The sequence below is a fragment of the Geotrypetes seraphini genome, chromosome 3 (genome assembly GCF_902459505.1).
Source record: "Geotrypetes seraphini chromosome 3, aGeoSer1.1, whole genome shotgun sequence".
In the NCBI taxonomy this organism is placed as follows: Eukaryota; Metazoa; Chordata; class Amphibia; order Gymnophiona; family Dermophiidae; genus Geotrypetes; species Geotrypetes seraphini.
This window is the reverse complement of record NC_047086.1, coordinates 398497473-398519567: the sequence shown is the minus strand read 5'-3', so window position 1 is coordinate 398519567 and position 22095 is coordinate 398497473. Positions and strand designations below refer to the sequence as shown.

General features: G+C 42.1%; 1 protein-coding gene across 1 annotated transcript in view; it reads left to right on the top strand.

Moving 5' to 3' along the window:
• The window catches only part of DNAH8 (dynein axonemal heavy chain 8), a 1666792-nt gene that overhangs the window by 1333901 nt on the left and 310796 nt on the right, over positions 1-22095 (top strand). Inside the window, 2 exon segments of the mRNA XM_033937418.1 lie at positions 6209-6331; positions 11464-11594. Coding sequence (XP_033793309.1) covers positions 6209-6331; positions 11464-11594 — 254 coding nt within the window.

Below are 22095 nucleotides of genomic sequence, written 5' to 3'. Positions count from 1 at the left end.
GACTCCAGAAGAGCATTCCAGTTCTCCACCACAAGCAAGGAGGTACAAGTTCTCTGACTCTCTGTTAAGAGGCCAAGAAGATTTGGAACTGGGCACTTGCTCAAAACATATTTCTAAAAGCTGTCTATGCTCAAGGAGCGCATAATACTCTTGCCAACAAACTCAGCAGATTTCTTCGGCCACACAAGTGGACGCTCAACTCCATGGTCTGGCGTCAGATATTCTCTTTTTGGGGGACTTCTCAGATAGTCCTATTTGCATCCCCCACAATCACAAACTGCCTCAATTATGTTCCGGATAAGACTCTCCTCCTCATCTTGAAGCAGATGCCTTTCTCCTGGAATAGACGCACAAATTCCTTTCTGCATTTCCACCAATTCCTCTCATTCTCAAGACACTAGTCAGGCTCAAGCAAGAGTCGGTCACCATGATCCTTATAGCCCTTCGGTGGCCTACATAACCATGGTTCTCCCTTTTACTTCAGCTCAACGTCTAAGGTCTCTTTCACATCCTAATCTACAGTCATTGCACCTGACAGCTTGGAACCTCTCAGAATGACCTCAGCAAACACTGATTTTTTTTTATCCTGTCAGAATTAATTTAGAGATTCCAAGATGGTCGCGGTACAGGAGTGCTGAGAGGAACACATCTGAACCGCTCCACTCAGAATTTTTTTTCTTCTTTCTACCGATGGCTCGTGTGGCCTACCTTCACCGATGCCAAAGAGGAGAGGCAGGAGTGCCACTAGCGCCTCGTGGTGCCCCGATGTGCCAACCTTCGGCAAAATTGAAGATTTGTTGCGGCGGATGCAGGGAGCTGCAGTCACAACGCCGGAAGCTAGCCTGCTGAGGGCGCCTGGACACAGCGAGATCAGGAGATAGAGTCGCTTCTCATGGGCCTGACACCATGCTCAGCCCCAACGTGAGAGCTCCACCCCTGCAACCCCAAGTAACCAGCTCTCCAGGGGAAGAGGAAACCCCGGAGATGGGGAAGGAACTTTCCCCTGAGGCGAGAAGTTCACCATCGGAGAGTTTGGAGACGGAGCCCCTGTCACAGGGTGTCTCTGTAGAAAAAACCGAGGGAGATTCAGCTTCCGGAGGTGAGGATATCCAGTTGGAGCAAAGCCAAGAATCAGCCTCTTCAGACAGTGAGCATTTCTATACTCAGCAAAGGCTTTTAATTTTGGATAAGCCAGCACAAGTGACTCTGGAGTCTTTATGGGATTTAATTACAAACTTTACAAAAACTATCAGTCCGAATTTCCAATATGTTGAAGCAAAATTGATTCAACATATTAAAGAGCTTAAGAAGCTTAAAAATTTTAAAAAAAGAATAATTGTATCCAAAGACTGGACCCAACACGGTCCGTGTTTCGAAAAACACTTCTTCCTCAGGGGTCCAAGATATTCAGTAAGTAGAGTGTCGGAACCAAAAGGATGAAAATTGTACTAAATCTCGAGTAAAACAGGCGAAAAGCTCTCCTGTCTGAAACGCTGCACTGAGAACCAGTCTTTGGATACAATTATTTTATTTATGTTTTTGTGTCTTTTATTGAATAAATTCCTGCACCTTGTTAAAAAAAAAAAAGAGCTTAAGGCCTTATAAGAGGATCTGACAGTTTCAAAATCCTCAGTTCAAAAGCTTGACCTGGATTTGTCATCAGTTAAGCAAGTCCCTAGTTAAAGATCAAGTAAATCTTAGGAAGAAGTTAGAAACACTTGAGAACAATGCACGGAATAACCATTTGAGACTAACTAATTTTCCAAGATTAACAATAGTAACTCCTAAGAAAATGCTTAGGAGATACCTGGTGGAAATCCTATAAGTTCCAGAGGGAACATTGCCACCTTTTTCCCACGTGTATTATTTGCCTAACAAAGGAGGGAACCAATTACAGACAAAGTTGATTGACCAAGTGGCATTAAATGTTTTGGAAATTTTGGAAACATCAGATAGAGATATTGCTATACCATCCACGATGATATTAACAGTAGCTCTTTCAATTGATAAAATGTGGTTATTGAGGCTTTTCTTTAAAACCAAACAGAAAGAGTTTCCTGATCTTTCAAGAGAAACTCAAAAGCGTCACAGAGAATATCTTCTCCTGAGATCAGGAGTCACCTCACTGGGGGCAACATTCTATTTGAGATATCCTTGCAAGTGTATTATTTGCCACCGTTCAATTACATATGTTTTCTTTGAACCCCAACAACTAAGTGCCTTTTTGGCAATGTCCCGACTAGATGAAGGAAAATCAAGTGCTCAATAGTTAATGAAGTTGCTCCTACCTCAGCACTATCTGTACTTCATCTTGCTATATTGTTGTATTTTCCCCTTTATTTGTCACCTATGTGTAATCTTGGAATCCTAGGTTGAGGATTTGAGCGATTTAGACAAATCTTTCTTAATTTTTAATTTCATTTGTAAATTGTATATTAGGTATGATTTACACTTTATGAAGCTGTATTCAGACTAATTCATTTTCTGTACAGTGTTTGTTTACTTGGTATGTAATAATGAAAAGTTATAAATAAATATATATAAAAAAAGAATTAATTTAGACAAAAAACCAAAAAACACAAGTAAGGATGCTTACAAAAATAATATACTCAATAGGAAAAACATCCAGCAATATCTTCAGCACTATGAACTATACCAGAGTGGCATCCCAAAAAATGGAGAAAAGACCTCAGTGTCTAATAGGGGTTTAAATAAACCAATCTCCCCACATAGACTTTCTTGCTTCAATATCACACTTATTTTGAAGCAGGGAGACATATCCTGGTCTGAAAAACTCCATAAAGCAACTGTCTTTTACGAAGCCGCGTTAGCAGCTTTATCGCAAGCACATTTTTAGCGCGCACTAAACCCCACGCTATCCGAAAAACTACCACCTGCTCAAGAGGAGGCAGTAGCGGCTAGCGTGGCCAGCAAATTAGCATGCGCTATTATGTGCATTAAACCGCTAACGTGACTTCGTAAAAGGAGCCCATAATCTATTAAAGTGCAATTCTCAATATTATTAAATGGCAGATGCAAAAAAATGATATCAACTTATCTGTAGAAGTTTCCTAGTGCTGGACTTATGGTGAAGCAGAAAAAAATCGCCAAAGCGAAGCAAATGCTTAATGCTGAAGAGCGGTTATGCCATGAACGATACGTTCTCTTCATTGTCCATTTTCAACAAGGCCCCCCTATTTCGCTATATGCTTCTTCAGGGAAATGTCAGAAATGATCTTTGCTTCTGCCAGCGCAACGTTGCATCCAGAAAACTTTCTACACAGCAGTGCTACCAAAAGAAGGAGGACAAGGTTTTCAAAGTGGTGTGCTATTCATCTTCTTCAATATCTCACTTGGAAGGTGGAATTTTTTAATCTTCATCACTTCTGCACATTGAGTGAATGAGCTTCTAGCGTTGGTGGTGAATCCACTGTTTCCTTTTTTCCACCATGATAAAGTAGTTCTCCCTTCCATTCTACCTTTTTGCCATAACTGGTTGCAATATTTCACAATCAATTTTGCTTCCAGTTTTCTTTCCAAAGCCTCATTCTCACCCTGGAGAAACAACTCTTTGTATTTAGACTTAAACGACCCTTGGCTTATTACTTACAAAGGGCTAAGCCACACAGAACCTCTTCTCAAGTGTTCATCTTCTTTGATCCTAATAGATTGGGCCGGCCTGTAACCAAGAAAACTATTTCCACATGGCTAGCGGCCTGTATTTCCTTCTGTTATGCTCAGGCTGGGCTGCATCTCGGGGGTTGAGTAACAGTACATAAGGTCCGAGCTATGGCAGCTTTAGTTGCGTTATGTTCCACTCCCATAGATGAAATCTGCAAAGCAACTACTTGGTCTTCAGTTCCAGTTCACGTCTCATTACTGTCTGGAGTTTTTTCCAGATGGGATAGTTACTTCGGCCAAGCAGTTTTACAAAATTTATTATCTTAATGGCCAACTCTCCCTCCATCCCATTGCAGTAAGCTAGAGTCCCACATGTGAGAATATACTGCCTGCTTGTCCTAGGATAAAGCATAGTTACTTAATATAACAGGTGTCATCCAGAGACAGCAGGCAGATATTCTCACATCCCACCCAACTCCCTTGGTTGGCTTCTTAGCTTGCTTACCGAACTGAGGTACTGTGAGCTGGTGTAGGGCAGGTGAGCACTTGCACATGCATGGTGCAGGCAGTCATAAATTTAAAGTGACACCCCACTTTTCACTGTCCGTACCGGGGCTCTGTGGATGTGAAAATATCTGCTTGCTGTCTTCGGATAACGCCTGTTATGATAAGTAACTGTACTTTTTATTCCACTATTTAGCTGCACTGTCTGATTAAGTGCCACTGAATATTGGTAGTTAGCTGGCTCGAAACGATTTAAGGATATGACTGTCATTGTGGACCAGGAGCTAGCATGGGCAGCAGTGACTAGAGATTGCTCCTGCTTGACCTCCACTAGATCACTGGCATCCCATTAGGTAGGCCTTGGGAGGGGATCTTACAGGGAGGGTGGTAAACTCTTGTAGGCTGCAATTCAAGAGGAGGATGTATCAAGTTAGGATTGAAAAACTTGTCCTGTAACTATGGCAAATTGTAACCTGTTATATTATGTATGTTAACCTGTAACCCGTTCTGAGCTCATTGGGGAGAACAGGATAAAAAAACTGACTAACTAAATAAATACTCTTGGGGGGGGAAAGGGGTTGAAAGGGTGAATAGTTTTGGGGGGGATTCAAGAGGGACGTGCTCTTGGGGTTCAGGAAGAAAATTGGCAAAACAGATGCAAAGCTGTAGCTGCCTTTTCTTTGGGCAGTTTTGTAGAGAAAGTATTCTCAGATTTTCCCTGTGAGAAAGGGTACAATACCCCAGTTAAAAATACCTCAGTGAAGTTTTGTATTACTGTTGCTTTTGCTTGATGGGCTATAATATCTGAATATTTGAAAACTTTTTCAATATAAATTTATTGATTAAAAAAAATATCTCATGCAAGTTTCATCTGCTCACACCCTACAATGAATAGATCCCATACCGTATGAGAATAGAGTTAATAGAAATTGTTCTTGTCAAAGCCTGAATCTTTTTCATCATACAAATTTAGGGGTCCTTTTCCTAAGCCACGGTAAACACGGTAAAAGGCACTACTGTGGGATGTGCTCAGGCGTCCCGCAGTTGATTTGGGATTGACGAGCACTTCCCCTGTGCTACAAAAATAGTCTTAGGGCTCCTCTTACTAAGCTGCGTTAGTGGTTTTAGCACACACGTAGCGCGTGCTACATTGCCACGCACGCTACACGCTAATGCCAGTATTTTTTGTGTAGCAAGGAGGTTAACGCGCGCTAAGAACGCTAGCGCAGCTTAGTAAAAGGAGCCCTAAATTTTTTTTAACATAGGAGGCATGTTTCAGGGTAGAGAATAGGCATGCCCTATGCCAGTGTTCTTCAACCACCAGTCCATGGACCAGTGCCGGTCCACAGAAATTTCCTGCCGGTCCACAGGGCCAGCACGTGCATCAGACCCAAAACAGTGTTCTTCAACTGCCGGTCCACAGTGCAATCGATGCGGCGTTATCTTTGAGCCAGCTCCCTCTTCCTAACTGATTCAGTGCACAAAGCCACGGGCAGTGGCTCCTACAGGCATCCTGCGCCTGAACCAGAAACCACCTCTCTGAAGTTACAATGTCAGAGGGAAGGCTTCCAGATGAGGCACGGGATGTGAAAGGTGCAATTAGTACTATTATGGGGGCGGGGGTTGGGGTGGAGATTGGGTAGAGATGGGCGGGGTCTGGCCCACGACTCAGCCCAATGTTCTTCAACCGTCGGTCCACAGACTGATGCCGGTCCAGAAAATAATTATTTTATTTCTACCGGTCCATAGGTGTGAAAAGATTTAAAAACACTGCCCTATGCTACTTGGTGTGCCCTGCACAGCTGACCAATTAGCATCTGGCTAACATGGGAGACCTTACCACCTAGAAAATAGGTGCTGATAAGGGCTCCACATTAATGGCCACACTCTAATTTGGAAATTAGTGCATTGTCATGCTAAAAGTAGCCTCATTATCTGGGAAACCCACGACCTAATAATGCAAGCAACCTTTTAGCACAGCTTAATAAAAAGGCCCTTTAGTCATTTACTAGGAATAACAGAATTTAATGTAATTAAAGATGACTTGAATTTATATAGCTAACAATATACTAATTTTGTTTAGATTTCAAGTTATGATTTTTTAAGAGAAAAATTGCAAAAGTTACAGAAGCAAATGAATGACACAATTAGAGGATACTCTCTCGATCTGGTGTTTTTTAAAGATGCAATGACACATTTGATAAAGGTTAGTATTTAAAAGCTATTTAGTTTTAAGTTCTTAAATTGTGCCTCATGAGCCATATTGGGTTTCTGGCCCAGAAATATCTAAGAAAAAGGACCATTTAAATTAAATTATTAATTTATAGAGTGCCACCTCCATTTAATTACCCCCCCTCCGCTGCTGCCGCAAATCCAAAAGGGCCAGGCTTGTGCAGAAATTGCATGCCACCGGCCCATAAGCCTTCTCCTGATGTCAATTCTGCCGTCGGAGAGAAGGTCCGGTCCAGCCAAGCAACAATTATGAGGGTGGAGTCAGGGGCAGAGTTTGGGTAGGTTTGGGGCGGAGTTTGGCCGGGGGGGTACTCGGCTGGTATTTGTTAGGCTTAGGGGGTACTTGGCTTGCAAAGGTTGAGAAACACTGTCTTAGAGAGAGGAAGAGATAATGGTTACTGCGGATGGGCAGACTGGATGGGCCATTTGGTCTTTATCTGCCATCATGTTTCTATGTTTGCATTAGGCAGGGGTAAGAGGCAAGAATGCCCCTTGTCACCATTGCTCTTTATCTTATCATTGGAGCCTTTGCTGGCTCGTATTCACTCTGATGGAGAGATAAAGGGAATGATGGCGGGGTATGAGGCTGTTGCACTTGGAGCTGGTTCGGCAACATGGAAAGGTATCCAGTTTCTTTCTAAATCTTGATAAATCAGAGGCACTGGCAGGGGGGGGGGCTATGAGTGTTCCCGCTAAGCTGCGCTGGCCTGCGCTCGCGCACAAAATATTACATCGCAGCGCACAAGTTTCTCTTCACAGCGCACACACGCGTCGCAAAGGTAAGGGGAGGTAAGGTAAGGGGACGCATTGGGGGGATTGCACTTCCCCACAATTGCCATGCTTCGGTTCCTCTTCTTCCTTCCTTCCTCCCCCCCCGCGGGACCCTGCGGCACCATCAACTCTTACTCCCTCTAATGTCGGCCCTGCAGCTCCAGACTTCCTCGCACCTTCTCCCCTCCCCCTTTGGATCGCTATTATTTTAAATGTTATAGCCGCGGAGCTGTATCCATCAGTGGAGATGTCTAACCTCGGCCTGCCCCGGAACTCTTACTGCAACAGTGACTTCCTGTTCCTGCCTAGACGGGCGGCTGCTGCAGTAAGAGTTCCGGGGCAGGCCGAGGTTAGACATCTCCACTGATGGATACAGCTCCGCGGCTATAACAGCTCCTGCAGCTCTGCACTTCCCCACAATTGCCATGCTTCGGTTCCTCTTCTTCCTTCCTTCCTCCCCCCCCCCCCCCCGCGGGACCCTGCGGTACCATCAACTCTTATTCCCTCTAATGTCGGCCCTGCAGCTCCAGACTTCCTCGCACCTTCTCCCCTCCCCCTTTGGATCGCTATTATTTTAAATGTTATAGCCGCGGAGCTGTATCCATCAGTGGAGATGTCTAACCTCGGCCTGCCCCGGAACTCTTACTGCAGCAGCCGCCCGTCTAGGCAGGAACAGGAAGTCACTGTTGCAGTAAGAGTTCCGGGGCAGGCCGAGGTTAGACATCTCCACTGATGGATACAGCTCCGCGGCTATAACATTTAAAATAATAGCGATCCAAAGGGGGAGGGGAGAAGGTGCGAGGAAGTCTGGAGCTGCAGGGCCGACATTAGAGGGAGTAAGAGTTGATGGTGCCGCAGGGTCCCGCGGGGGGGGGGGGGGGGGAAGGAAGGAAGAAGAGGAACCGAAGCATGGCAATTGTGGGGAAGTGCAGAGCTGCAGGGAAGAGTGTTGCGGTACCCAGCTGGAGGGAGAAGGAAGATGAGGGAGGGAATTAAAGGAGATGCCAGGGCTTGGAGCGTAGGAGGAAGGTATGCCAGTCTAAGGGAAAAGGAAGGGGGAGATGTGAGAGCATGGAGGGGGAGCGAAAGATGGAAGAAAAGGAAAGGAGAGAGATGCCAGAGAATCAGGGAAGGGGAGATACCAGACTATGAGGAGAGGTGTGGGAGAGGGAAGGCGAGGAGAGAGATGCCAGACCAATGGGGTGAAAGGAGAGATGGAAGGGGGAGGCATACAGTTTCTGGAAGGGGCATAGAAGGAGAGAAGATGCCATATAGGGGAAGAGAGACGGCAGACAGTGGATGGAAGGAAGAGAGTTACAAGAAGATGAGGAAAGGAGAAACCACAGAAGACAAAGGTAGAAAAAAATTTCTATTTATTTATTGCTTTAGGAGACATGTGTCACTGTTTCTGTGAAGCATTGTATGCAGAGTCCAGCTTCTTGCTGGTTCAATTTAACCTTTGTCTATGTATTTTTATTTTATCCCCCCTTTTACAAAACTGTGAAGCGTTTTTAGCACCAGCCTTGGTGGTAGCAGCTCTGATGCTCAGAATTTTATGAGCATCAGAGCTGTTACCTCCGTAGCTAAAATCCACACTACAGTTTTGTAAAAGAGGGAGGGGTTAGTTTGTGATTACATATTCCTTACTAGGCGAAGGTGTTTTCTGTGTTCTGTGTGTTTTCTGTTAGGATTGACGGTGTAGGATTGATCTGTGCTGGTCTGGCTTGTTTAGTTTTACAATGGGTGTATTGATGTACTGCTCACTGCAATATGTAAGATGCTGCCTTTTCCTAGGTACTCATGTGTGACGTGTGGTTTGTTACTAAAAATCATGTTTTTCTTACAGATGGGGGGGGGGGTGCCAAAAAATGATGGGCCCCGGATGTTACATATGCTAGGTACGCCACTGTATGTAAAGATACCAGAAAGCTGGCGTAGCAAAAACTTCTAAGTTTTGAGTATTTAACCCTCCCACAATCTCACGGGCACTCGTTTCAAGTTTATTGAGATTTTGATTTAAACGCAATATCAAATATTTTCAATGCGTATAACAAAAATAAATTTGGGGAAATAAATAAAACCATTTGAACCAGTGTTCCCGCTAAGCTGCGCTGGCGCACAAAATATTACATCGCAGCGCACACGTTTCTCGTCACAGCGCACAATCGGAAGAGGCGTACGGCAGATGGCAGGGCGGCGAGAGGAGAATCGGGCGAGTTGGCTCATAACTTGCTGGCGCCCGATATTTTTGGCTCACGGTGAAAAAAGTTTGCTCACAACACCCGCCCGCTTAGAGGGAACACTGGCTATGACTATGCAGATTAGACTGCTCCCTTTCCTTTCAAAACGGTTACCCATAAAATGCATTACTTGGGAATCTTTCTTCCTATACAAGTAGCTGATGCTTTTAAGGAAAATTTATCAGTTCTGTTGCAAAAATCATTGTACTTCTTTACTATGTGGGCCAAGCTGCCCTTGAATTTATGGGGGCAAATAGCAATATATAAAATGGTGCTGTTTCTGAAAAGGCTGTTAGTCCTACAGACTTTTCCTCTCTATTTGACTAATAGACATCTTCAGACTTTTCAATCAGTCTTATGTAAGTTTTTATGGAACAACTGTAAGCCACATTGCACCCTTCAAAAGCTATCCCGTCCTTTTGGCTGAGGGGGTCTGGCTTTACCGGATTTGAGACGTTATAATGTTGCTTGTTTGATGCGGCATTTGGTAGATTGGATTAAAGACTATTTTTTCTATATGACTAGACACTGGAACAGCAAATAGTTGCCCCAGCTTACCTGTTGTACTACCTGCATTCTAAAGTACCACACCGGATCTTGCCGATACTGGGCAGACTTGTACAGTCTGTGTCTGTATATGGCCGTTTGGTGGAGGATGGGCTGGGAAGGGCTTCAGTGGCTGGGAGTGAGCTTTGACAGAGACTTCAGAAGTTGGAACCTAAGAAAAGTATCGGGCAAAGCTTTGGATTCTTGCCCAGAAATAGCTGAGAAGAAGAACCCCCCCCCCCTCAACAAATTTGTAGATTGAATCAGGTTGGGCAGACTAGATGGACCATTTGGGTCTTTATCTGCCGTCATCTACTATGTTACTATATAGACTGACCTCACTTAGTACATCCCAGGATACACAGTACAGAGTCAGGGACCAGCATTTTTCAAGTTGGATTAGAGGCAGGAGTAAGTGGGCATTGTTACTTCCTCTGTCAAGGGACCCAGTTTGGGGGAACTTGGAGGAGGAACTGGAGTTGGGGATGGGCCATTAGACAAGGCATTTTTAGTTAGGAATGGGTTTTTTTTTTTTAAATGTCTGAAGAAAGAGGGGATTAGTCAGGTGAGCGGGTGGGAGGGTGCAACTAGATACCAAGGATATTTAGTTTTTGTGTTGATTGGATCAAGGGGACTGTTGGAGAGTGGGAAAGTACCACAAAACACCAGGGAATGTGTTTTAATATCAGGCTAAGGACAGGTTAGATTGGTGGGGAGGGAGAGTGGGTCCAATGCCTCAGACCTGGCAGTGGTTTTATTGTGTTATGCTATTACACATTGCTATAGATTACCGTATTTTCTTGCATATAACGCGCGCGTTATACGTGGTTTTTACAAACCGCGCATAACCTTGCGCGTTATATGCGTGAGCGCGTTGTACAAAATTTTTTTTACATAGTTCCCCCCCCGACGTCCGATTCACCCCCCCCGCAGGACCGCTCGCACCCCCACCCCGAAGGACCGCTCGCATGCACCCGTACCCCCACCCCGAAGGACCGCTCGCACGCACTCCCACCCGCACGTTATCTATGTGAAAATACGGTAAGTCAAATGTCCTACTAAGCATTTTAATAAGTCTACTAAGCATGTTAATTTCATCACAGAAAACCTTTCTATGTACATTCAACAGTCACTAACGAGCACATAAATTGCTCATTAATTGCACACTGCTGAACTCAGTAGCTTTCTGTATCAACCCCTGAGTTCTGAGCAGTTCAGTACTACTATAATCAGATGCTGTCAAACATTTGTGTGCCTTATTAATCCTGTTGTCTAGAGAAACCATCTGCTACAGGTGAGCAACATTGCTTTATGTGTGTTAATTACATTTTACATGCATTAATGTTGTAATGAACCTACAAAATGTCTGAAAATTGGCCAAAATATAATTAAATGATGTCAAAATGAACTACGTTTCTATGCGTACCCATATTGTCATGAATACTAATTTATGAAAAGTAATACCTGAAGCAGGTTCAGAAGCAATTTTTACTTCAAGATGTCCATTCATTAACAAAATATAGTCCTTTTTTTTCTATTTGTAATCTAGATTTCACGAGTAATCCGAACAGCATGTGGAAATGCTCTTTTAGTAGGAGTTGGTGGCTCAGGAAAACAAAGCCTTTCAAGACTGGCCTCCTTTATAGCTGGATACAAAATATTTCAAATCACTTTAACCAGGTAAGAAATATATTAAACATAACTCTATGATGTACAGTTGTTTTCTTTCTCTACATTGTACTTTGACTTACTGTTTCATAGAAAGCTAATATACCCCCCTTTACTAAACCATGATAGCGGTTATTAGCGCAGGGAGCCGCGTTGAATGCTCCAAGCTGCTCCCAACTCTCAAGGGAACTCTATGAGCATTGGGAGCAGCACAGAGCAATCGGCGCGGCTCCCTGTGCAAATAACAGCTATCATGGTTTAGTAAAAGGGGGGGATAATGAATCTTTATAAAGAAGCCAATATACAAAGTGTTTATGCTCCTAACTTTCATTATTATGCTCAAAAATTGTCCTCTGAAAACCACCCCCTCCTATTCCCTCCACCCAGTCAGATTAGTCCTCCACAATAAGCAAAGTGAGCCTTACAACCCGGTGATTTCCAGCTTCTTCTCTGCCATCACTTTAAGAACATAAGAAGCACCATCTCCGGATCAGACCTTCGGTCCATCTAGTCCTGCGATCCGCACACCTGGCATAATTTTTAGTCACCCATATCCTTCTATGCCTCTCATAAGGAGATGTGCATCTAGTTTGCTTTTGAATCCTAGGACGGTCGATTCTGCAATAACCTCCTCTGAGAGAGCATTCCAGGTGTCAACCACTCTCTGAGTAAAGCAGAACTTCCTAATATTAGTCCTGAACTTGTCCCCCCTTAGCTTCATTCCGTGTCCTCTTGTCCGTGTCAAATTGGACAATGTAAATAGTTTTTTCTGCTCTATTTTGTCGATTCCTTTCAGTATTTTGAAGATCATATCCCCTCGCAGTCTCCTTTTCTCAAGGGAGAACAATCCCAGTCTCTTAAGTCGATCCTTGTATTCCAGTTTCTCCATACCATGAAAAGGGATCACATTTACTTTTCTCCAGTTCTATAGAACCTCTCCCTTCTCCAAGATTTATTAAATCTTGAAGAGGCATGTCAAAACTCCCTGAGGTTTGTCCACCTTCAGTTTATCAAATTGTTCAGAAACACTTTCTTCTGTGAACAGTATGGTTTGTACTCCATTCTCATATGTACCTTTGTCAGCTAATGGTGGTCCTTCTCCAAGATTTTCTTCCATGATCGCAGAACAGAAGAATTTATTTAGCACATTTGCTTTTTCCTCATTCACAGAAAGGTTCATTGTTTCTTTTAGTCTCACAATTCCATGTTGAGCTTTCCTCCTTTCACTAATATACTTGAAAAAAAATTGTCTCTCCTCTTTACATTTCTAGCCTTTTGCTTTTCTGCTTGTGCTTTCACCAAACATATATCTTTTTTGGTTTCTTTCAGTTTCATCCAGTATATTTTTTGTAACAGGAAAAAATAATAAATTTAAAGCATTCACAGGGTGAACAGAGTTATGTTTCTATCTCTGCCCTTAGATCAGTGGTCTCAAACTCGCAGCCCGGGGGCCACATGCAAGGTACTGTTTTGAGGCCCTCAGTATGTTTATCATAATCACAAATGTAAAATAAAAGTTTCTTGATCATATGTCTCTTTAGCTATAAATGACAATATTATTATTAAGACTTAGCCAAAAGGAAAGATTTATAAACTATAAAGAGTTTTACCTTATACAAAATTGTCATTTCTTTAATAAGACATTAGCTATTTTTTTCTGAGGCCCTCCAAGTACCTACAAATCCAAAATGCGGCACTGCAGAGGGTTTGAGTTTGAGACCACTGCCTTAGATGCACTGGAATAATGATAATTGTACAAATATTTTCAATCAAATATTGTTGATTTTAATCTAATTCTGGATCCGGTGATTGACAGAAAATCAACTTCCATCCACAAACCTACCAGATCATGGCATAGTCTTCATAATTTAATCACCCAACTAAAATTGGTGGATCCGTGGCGGCTCTTGAATGGGGAAGACAGGCAATACACTTTTTACTCTGCGCCTCATAACTCGTACTCGAGATTGGACTATTTTTTACTTAGTAACAACCTCTTGAACTCAGTATCATCTACTACCATACATGAGATATCAGTCTCGGATCATGCTGCCATAGAATTGACTTTTGCTTGCGACACTCCCTCAATTAAAGGGAAGACATGGCGGTTTAATAATGCTTTATTACTAGACGAGGATTTCCTGAAAGTTGTTAGAGCTGCAATTTCTGAATACTTTGAATTTAATAAGGCAATTGATGTTAGTTGGCCGATCTTATGGGATGCTTTTAAAGCAACACTCAGAGGCACCATTATCTCTTATCAGGCTCGTCAATCTAAATCGCTCACTAAACAACTCTTAACTCATGTAAACACCATTAAAGAACTAGAACGAAATCATCAAGCTAATCCGTCAGATATGAAAACCTTACAGTTGTTACATCATGAGAGACTCTGTTATAATTTACTGCTAAGCAAAAAAGCTGGGAATGCTCTTTTCATGCAAAAGGCTAATTATCATTGCACTTCAAACAAAGCTGGTAGAGCACTGGCTCAATATCTGAAAATACAGGAGGAACGATTAACTATATCTGCCATCAATGGCGAGGATGGGTCTATCACAGTGGATCCTCTCTTGATCTCACAAAAGTTTAATCAATTTTATGAAAGGCTGTATACATCGGAAGTCACTAATCCAGATCCCTCGAAGATATTATCAAAGGCACCTCATCCCACTCTCTCATCTGAGGAGAATGCGCTCTTATCTATGGACATAAAGGAGTCAGACATTGGACTGGTTTTACATCACATGGCAAAACGGAAAGCCCCTGGTCCCGACGGTTTTACATCAGAACTTTATGCTGCTTTTCAACAGGATCTGGCACCTCATTTAGTTGATCTCTTTGATTACTTTATTCGTACCGGTGATGTGAGAGGTACTTTTACTGAAGCAAGTATTATAGTTTTGCCCAAACCTGGCAAAGATCACCGCCTTGTGGCCAATTATCGTCCGTTATCTTTGATCAACGTTGATGCAAAAATTTACGCTAAAATACTTGCAACTCGCCTGCAGTCCTTGCTTCCCAAATTAATTGGTGCTGATCAAAATGGCTTCATGTTGAATAGACTCTCCAGTGACAATTCATGCATGTTTGCAAACGTCATACTCCACGCTAATACACAAAAATCTCCACTAATTGCTTTAGCATTAGATGCCGAAAAGGCGTTTGATAGAGTGGAATGGGATTACCTTTTCATGGCTCTTCGATGGTATGGCTTTGATGATTCCTCCATTCAAATGATCAAAGTTCTTTATTCAGCACCTACAACAAATGTACGCATCAATGGTTACTCATCCACTCAATTTAAACCCACTAGAGGTACGAGACAAGGGTGCCCTCTATCACCCCTGCTTTTCAATCTGGCATTGGAGCCCTTCTTGCATTCCATCAGACATGATGATCGTATTTGTGGGGTACGCATGACTTACCTGGGCATCCCGTTTGGCAAGTCACTAGACTCCACCATTGAGAATTGTACATCTCAGCTATTGAAATCCATCAAATCTCAAATTCTTAAATGGAATCCACTGAATCTTTCATGGTGGGGTCGCTTAGCATCGATCAAAATGGTACTAACGCCTAAAATATTGTACACTCTATGCATGCTGCCAGCACTTTTACCCTTGTCGGTTTATAAACACTTGGAATCATTGCTCACCAAGTTTTTGTGGAACAATAATACACCCAGAATTGCCTTACATAAATTGAAACAAGAGAGAAATAGTGGGGGTGTGAACTTCCCTGATCTTTTGGATTATCACTACGCTTTCTTATCTCGTCAAGGTGTTAGATGGATACTCTCCGAAGACTTTCCAACTGCTACCAATCGCTGGCTTGATTTTGAACGAGCGAGATATTCTCCATACAATCTACAGCTACTTCCCTTCATGCAGCCGCCTGCATCTCCTATAATTCGTGACCACATACTATTATCCATGATTCAGGTTTTTAAAAGGTTAGAATCCTCACTTGATATTAAATGGTTGGACACAACATCTGCTCCTCTTTGGCGCAATAGCTCAATTCGTATTGATAACAATATTGTGGACTGGAAGTTGTGGCAGTCTGCGGGAGTGCACCAGATAAATCAGTTATGGGATGGTGAACAGTGGACCTCTTTTGACCAATTACACGCTACTTATGGTTTAAATGGTACTCAGCAATATCGCTGGTTGCAGCTTAAACATGCTATTGCGTCACATCTTAATCACCATGCACTTCTCAATACTGTTCCACCACTGCAACCGCTTTGCACGTCCTTTTCTACCCTCAAAAAAGAAGCATCTAAATGGTATAAACATGCAAGACTTCAGAAACACCAACATCCTCTTGATACGGAACATAAATGGTCATTAGATTTTCAATTGTCATTGGATGACTACCATTGGGAACATCTGTGGTCACGTACTCATACTATATGCAAATCAGCATCCTTTCTCCAAACATCCTTATTTCTCAATCATAGGGCTTATTGGACTCCTAGCCGTCTGGCTCGATTTAAAAAAGGAGAATCGGATAAATGCTGGTCCTGCAACTCCTCTCTGGGTACACTTAAACACATGCTATTCGATTGTCCGTTGCTACAACAGTTCTGGGCCAGTGTCATATCTGATATTAACAAATTGCTTCAAACGTCCCTTCCTCTCTCATACAATTCTATAATCCTAGGAAGTGTCAAATCTTCTGTCTTTTTTCACAAAGATGAGGATTGCCTTATTCATCTACTCCTTTTGATTGCGATCAAGACCATCCTTTCTAATTGGAAAAACCTTGAAAGAGTGTCCTATGATATCTGGTGGAACACTACTTGCCTGACAGTCAAATACGAGAAAATTGCTGCGGAAAGATTAGGCTTGATGCATAAGTTTAACAGGCTTTGGGGCCCCTTACTACAATATGCTGATTTACCATTTAATTCTCCAGATTAACCCTTATTATTCATGAAACTCTTACATTATTATGCCCTTTGACTATATTTGACATTATAATCGAAATCATAATTCCTCTATGCCTCATTATCTTAATGTTATTGATTATTATGTTGGTACATGTTTATCATTTGATTGTGTACAGACTTTACATCAGTGTTTAAGTACAAGATATCCTGATCTGTTCTTTCCTCCCTTTTTCTTTTTCCCTCTTCCTGGAAATACTAATCCTTTGTATTATTGTTCCCCTGGTTTGGGGCATTACATTACGGATCTGCTATGATTCAATATACGTCTTAATGCAATGTTTTGATGTTACACATCTGTATTATTTTCTGTTTTGTTGTAAAACCTTAATAAAAACTCATTGAACTTAAAAAAAATAAAAAAATAAAAATTTAACAGTGTAATCTTGTTTCAAAAGGCATTTGTACAATGCAGACACATTACAGTCAGAAAGTGTAACTGCAGCTTCTTTGACTAAGGTTTCAAAAAACATTCTGCTGTGTTTACTTATATACCTAATATACTGCCTATAGAAGAAAACAATATTATAATATACTCACAAAGAAAAATCCATGCACACAGCTTTAAATCATTCTCTTTCTGTGTCCCTTAAAAGTCAAACTGCTTCTCCTCAACATGCTACTAAGTCATTTAACAGCATGCACTGAAAATCCTTTGTCTCAGTGAAAAAGTGGTGTGGCTAACCCACTCCAAAGAAATCTTAATTTGTCTCATCCAATACATTTTTAAGGTAGATATATTCTAATCTAAAACCTTTAAATGAAAGTTCCTATATATGTAAGTACTAATTTGTATTTTAATAGTTTACTAAAATTTAATTCATCATATATGCATTTACACATGTGTGTATCCAATTAGTGTTTCTAACTTTACTCTACAATAAAGGAGAGGGCCCCCTGGAATGTATAGCCCAAAGTAAGAAGAAAAGCCCACCTCTATAGCAACCAGGTCAAAGGCCAAACCTTACTACCACAGGTCCCTGGAATAATACCCCTAAGACCAGACTGGGCACACATTGAAACAATGGAACTGCATAAAACTAAGCTACAGCACCTGGTTTATCTTCTCTGGCCTTCAACAGAGCTTATCAATCAATTCTAATGTCCTGAGAGAAGTCCTGCTCTTCTCCTGTTTCCAGTGACCATAGCACAAAGCATATTTTTTTTCAGATCAATATTTTAAGAACTAAAGAATTGCCACTACCAGGTCAGACCAGAGTTCCATCATGTCCAGCAGTCCACTCCAGTCGCGGCCCTTAGGTCAAAGACCAGTGCCCTAACTGAGTCTAGCCTTACCTGCGTACATTCTGGTTCAGCAAGAACTTGTCTAACTTTGTTTTGAATCCCTGGAGGGTGTTTTCCCCTATAACAGCCTCTGGAAGAGCGTTCCAGTTTTCTACCACTCTCTGGATGAAGAACTTCCTTATGTTTGTATGGAATCTATCCCCTTTTAACTTTAGAGAGTGCCCTCTCGTTCTCCCTACCTTGGAGAGGGTGAACAACCTGTCTTTATCTACTAAGTCTATTCCCTTCATTATCTTGAATGTTTCAATCATGTCCCCTCTCAGTCTTCTCTTTTCAAGGGAGAAGAGGCCCAGTTTCTCTAATCTCTCACTGTACAACTCCTCCAGCCCTTTAACCATTTTAGTCGCTCTTCTCTGGATCCTTTCGAGTAGTACCATGTCCTTCTTCAAGTATGGCGACCAGTGCTGAATGCAGTATTCCAGGTAGGGCCATACCATGGCCCAGTACAGCAGCATGATAACCTTCTCCCATCTGTTTGTGATCGCCTTCTTAATCATTCCTAGCATTCTGATCACCCTTTTTGCCACCGCCGCGTATTGCGCAGATGGATTCATCAACTTGTCGACCAGTACTCCCAAGTCTCTTTCCTGGGGGTCTCTCCGAGTACTGCACTTGACATCCTGTATTCGTGTATATGATTTTTGCTACCGACATGCATCACCTTACACTTATCCACGTTGAACCTCATTTACCATGTCGCAGCCCATTTATCAAGTGTGCTTATATCACATTGCAGGTCTTCGCAATCCTTCTGCATTTCACTACTCTAAATAACTTCATATCGTCCACAAATGTTATCACCTCGCTTGTCATATCAATTTCCAGGTCGTTTATAAATATGTTGAAGAGCACGGGTCCAAGCACTGAACCCTGCGGCACTCCACTCGAGACGCTTTTCCAATCCGAGTATTATCCATTTACCCCCACTCTCTGTTTCTTAGACACCAACCAGTTTTTAATCCACGTGAATATTTCACCCTCAATTCCATGACTCGCAATTTTTCAGAGTAGTCATTTATGCGGGACCTTTTTGAACGCCTTCTGAAAATCCAGATATACAATGTCGACCGGGTCACCCTTGTCTATCTGCCTGTTTACTCCCTCAAAGAAGTGCAGCAAGTTCGTCAAGCAAGATCTTCCCTTGCTGAAGCCTTGCTGGCTGGTCCTCATCATATTGTGTCCATCAAGATGATCAATGATGTGATCCTTTATCAGCGCTTCTACCATCTTTCCCGGCACGAGGTCAGACTCACCGGTCTGTAGTTTCCCGGATCTCCTCTCAAACCTTTTTTGAAGATCAGAGTAACATTCACCACTTTCCAGTCTTCCAGAATCCTTCCTGATTTGATCGACAGATTGTCTATTAGTTGAAGCAGTTCAGCTATAGCCTCTTTCAGTTCCTTGATTACTCTCGGATGGATACCATCTGGTCCCAGGGATTTATCATTTATCAATCTGCCTGCATACCTCTTCTAGACTGACAGTCAACCCTGTCAGTTTCCCGTCTTTGTTTCCTGCGTATAGCCTGTTGGCTTCCGGTATATTGCGTATATCCTCTTTGGTAAATACAGATGCAAAAAATGTGTTCAGTTTGTCGGCAATGGCTTTATCCTCCTTTAGCACTCCCTTTATTCCATGGTCATCCAACGGCCCCACCGCTTTGTTTGCGGATCGTTTCCCCTTAATATATCGAAAAATGGTTTGAAGTTTTTGTCTCCTTGGCTATTTTTTCTCCTAGTCTCTTTTGGCCTCTCTACCTTATGGCATCTGCTTTGATATTATTTGTGCTTTTTCCAGTTTATGTCCGTTTTGGACTTTTTCCATTCCTTAAACGAAGTCTTCTTGTCTTTGATTGCTTCCTTCATCGCTACAGTGAGCCACGTCGTTTCCTTGTTCTTTTTCCTCTTGGATCCCTTGTTACATTCTGGTTTATCCAATTGTGGTTTTATATAGCCACCCATAAAACATTCTCACCTGTTCTTGGACTAAGTCCTTATCTTATAGTATATTTTCCCTAACTAGTAAAATCTTAAACAATCGTAAGAAAGTTTAGTGGCTATTTTTTATTTCATGTTTGCCCATTCCACCATATACCTGTCCATTTTTAATAGGCTGCCACCCCCAGGCTCATTTTAGCCGAAGGGCCACATCAAGGAGAGAAACAGGAGGGAAATGCTGAGAGCTGCTTAGAGGCTGGGCCCATGTCCAGAGTCTGAAAGCTGCAGAAAGATAAGACAGAGAGCCTTGGGCAGGAAGCTTGGAATAAGCTACACTTACAGTATTTTTTGCTCCATAAGACGCACCTGACCATAAGATGCACCCTAGATTTAGAGGAGAAAAACAACATTCTGAACCAAATTCTTCCTGCCAGGCTTTGCACCCAACCCCACACTCCTTGCCAGGCTCTTCACCCTGTCCCCCCTCCCTGTCAGGCTCTGTAGCCTGTTGTCATCCCCTGGTGGTCTAGTGGTAGGCTGGGACAGGGCACATGGCAAGCAGGGACAGAGCACAGGGCAGGCAGGCCTAGTGGCAGGGAGGCCTAGTGACATGCAGACAGGTCCCATACCCCCCACGTACCCCCAGTACCTTAAATCATCCCCCATACCCCCGTACCTTTTAAATTATACCCCGTGTACCTTTTTTTTTTTTTTTTTTTTTTAGTTTAGATTTTTTTTTTTATTGGGGACAAACACTATGTTTTACTTACATTCCATGGGGAGAAAAAAATTCCAGCGTAAACAATGAACTGAAGCAGTACTTAACTTGCAAAGTTATCGTGCTTTACTCGACCATATGCAAAAAACTTACTGCCCACGTTTCTGTGTACAGTAACACAACATCAAAAGCAACACAGTTTTTATTTATATATATATATTTATATATTATATATATAAATAAAACATAGGTAAATTTTCCAGCCCTACATGGATATGTAATCACAGTATAAAGCACACAAGGAAAATCAATTTGCAGTTTCATATGCACAACACAGATCATATCATGTAAAGCAGTGATAAGTTGTGTGACCTACAGGTTTCATCTTTGAACAAATAAAAAAAAAATCTTAACTTGTTGCATAAAATTAAGAGTCCTAAGAATTTAAATTAGTTTAGAATTCCTAAAGTGTTCAATTTTTTCAACTGTTGAAGATTTAAACTTATGATGTTCAAATGGCCCAGTATTATTCTTTATCGTAAGGGCACACAATTTGCTTCAATGAAATTTTTATTTTCCATATTTAAAACCAAAAATAACCACATACATGGATATGATCTTCTCTAGTTAACTCACCTCAGTGACAAAGTTTCTAAACTGTGCTATATTAATAGATACAATTAAGAAACTTAAAATACATTAAGGTGTTTTTAATTAAATCATAATAAAATTAACAAAATAAACTTATCACCAAAAAAAAGGAAAAGCAACTATTATGGTTTAGATACTACAGAAATGTTGTAAGTGCTGTAGTAGTCTAAAACAGGAAAGTTACAATAATACAGGAAGCATTTGATTTTCTCTGGTGCTCTCTGATTTGGGTCCAGTCAAATGCCCATCAGGCAGTGCTGTCCAGTGTTTGTCCCAAAGTGTTTGAGTTAGCCGGTTTGAGGAGAATCACTTTCCATTTCTGGTTTCACACATACAGACATTGGTCCATTTCCTGTTCTTGGCATATCTGTACTTTGTTGGTCCAGCTCAGACAGCAACTTTAATATATTCAATGCAGCCATGTCATGGCAGGATTCTACATCCTTCCCAATTCCATGGCTGATCAACGATGTACTTTTTTAATCATAAGCCCCCCTACACCCCCCCTGTCCCAAGCGGTAGTACGTAAAGCTTGATCCTGACTCGTGCGCCTGCTGCCCAGAAATAATACGGAGCTGTTGAGGGAGGGAAGGAAGAATTTAAAAAGGTACGGGGTTTAAAAAAAAAAAGGTATGGGGGTATGATTAAAAAGGTACAAGTCCACCAAGCTGCTTAAAAAAAGGATGGCTGTGGCAGCGGCGGGCGGGGTGTTTTTTAAAAAAGGTGGTCCTGCGGCGGGCGGTGTTTAAAAAAGGTGGTGTGACTGCGGGGGAAGGGGGGGTGCAACTGTACAGGGGTTAAACTTTGTACCTTTTCTTCATAAGACACACCGAGATTTCCACCTACTTATAGGTGGAATCAAAGTGTCTTATGGAGTGAAAAATATGTTAATAGCAGCTGTCTCGTTAAGAGCCCTAGGACAGTTATTGTGAACTGGAGGGCTGCTGA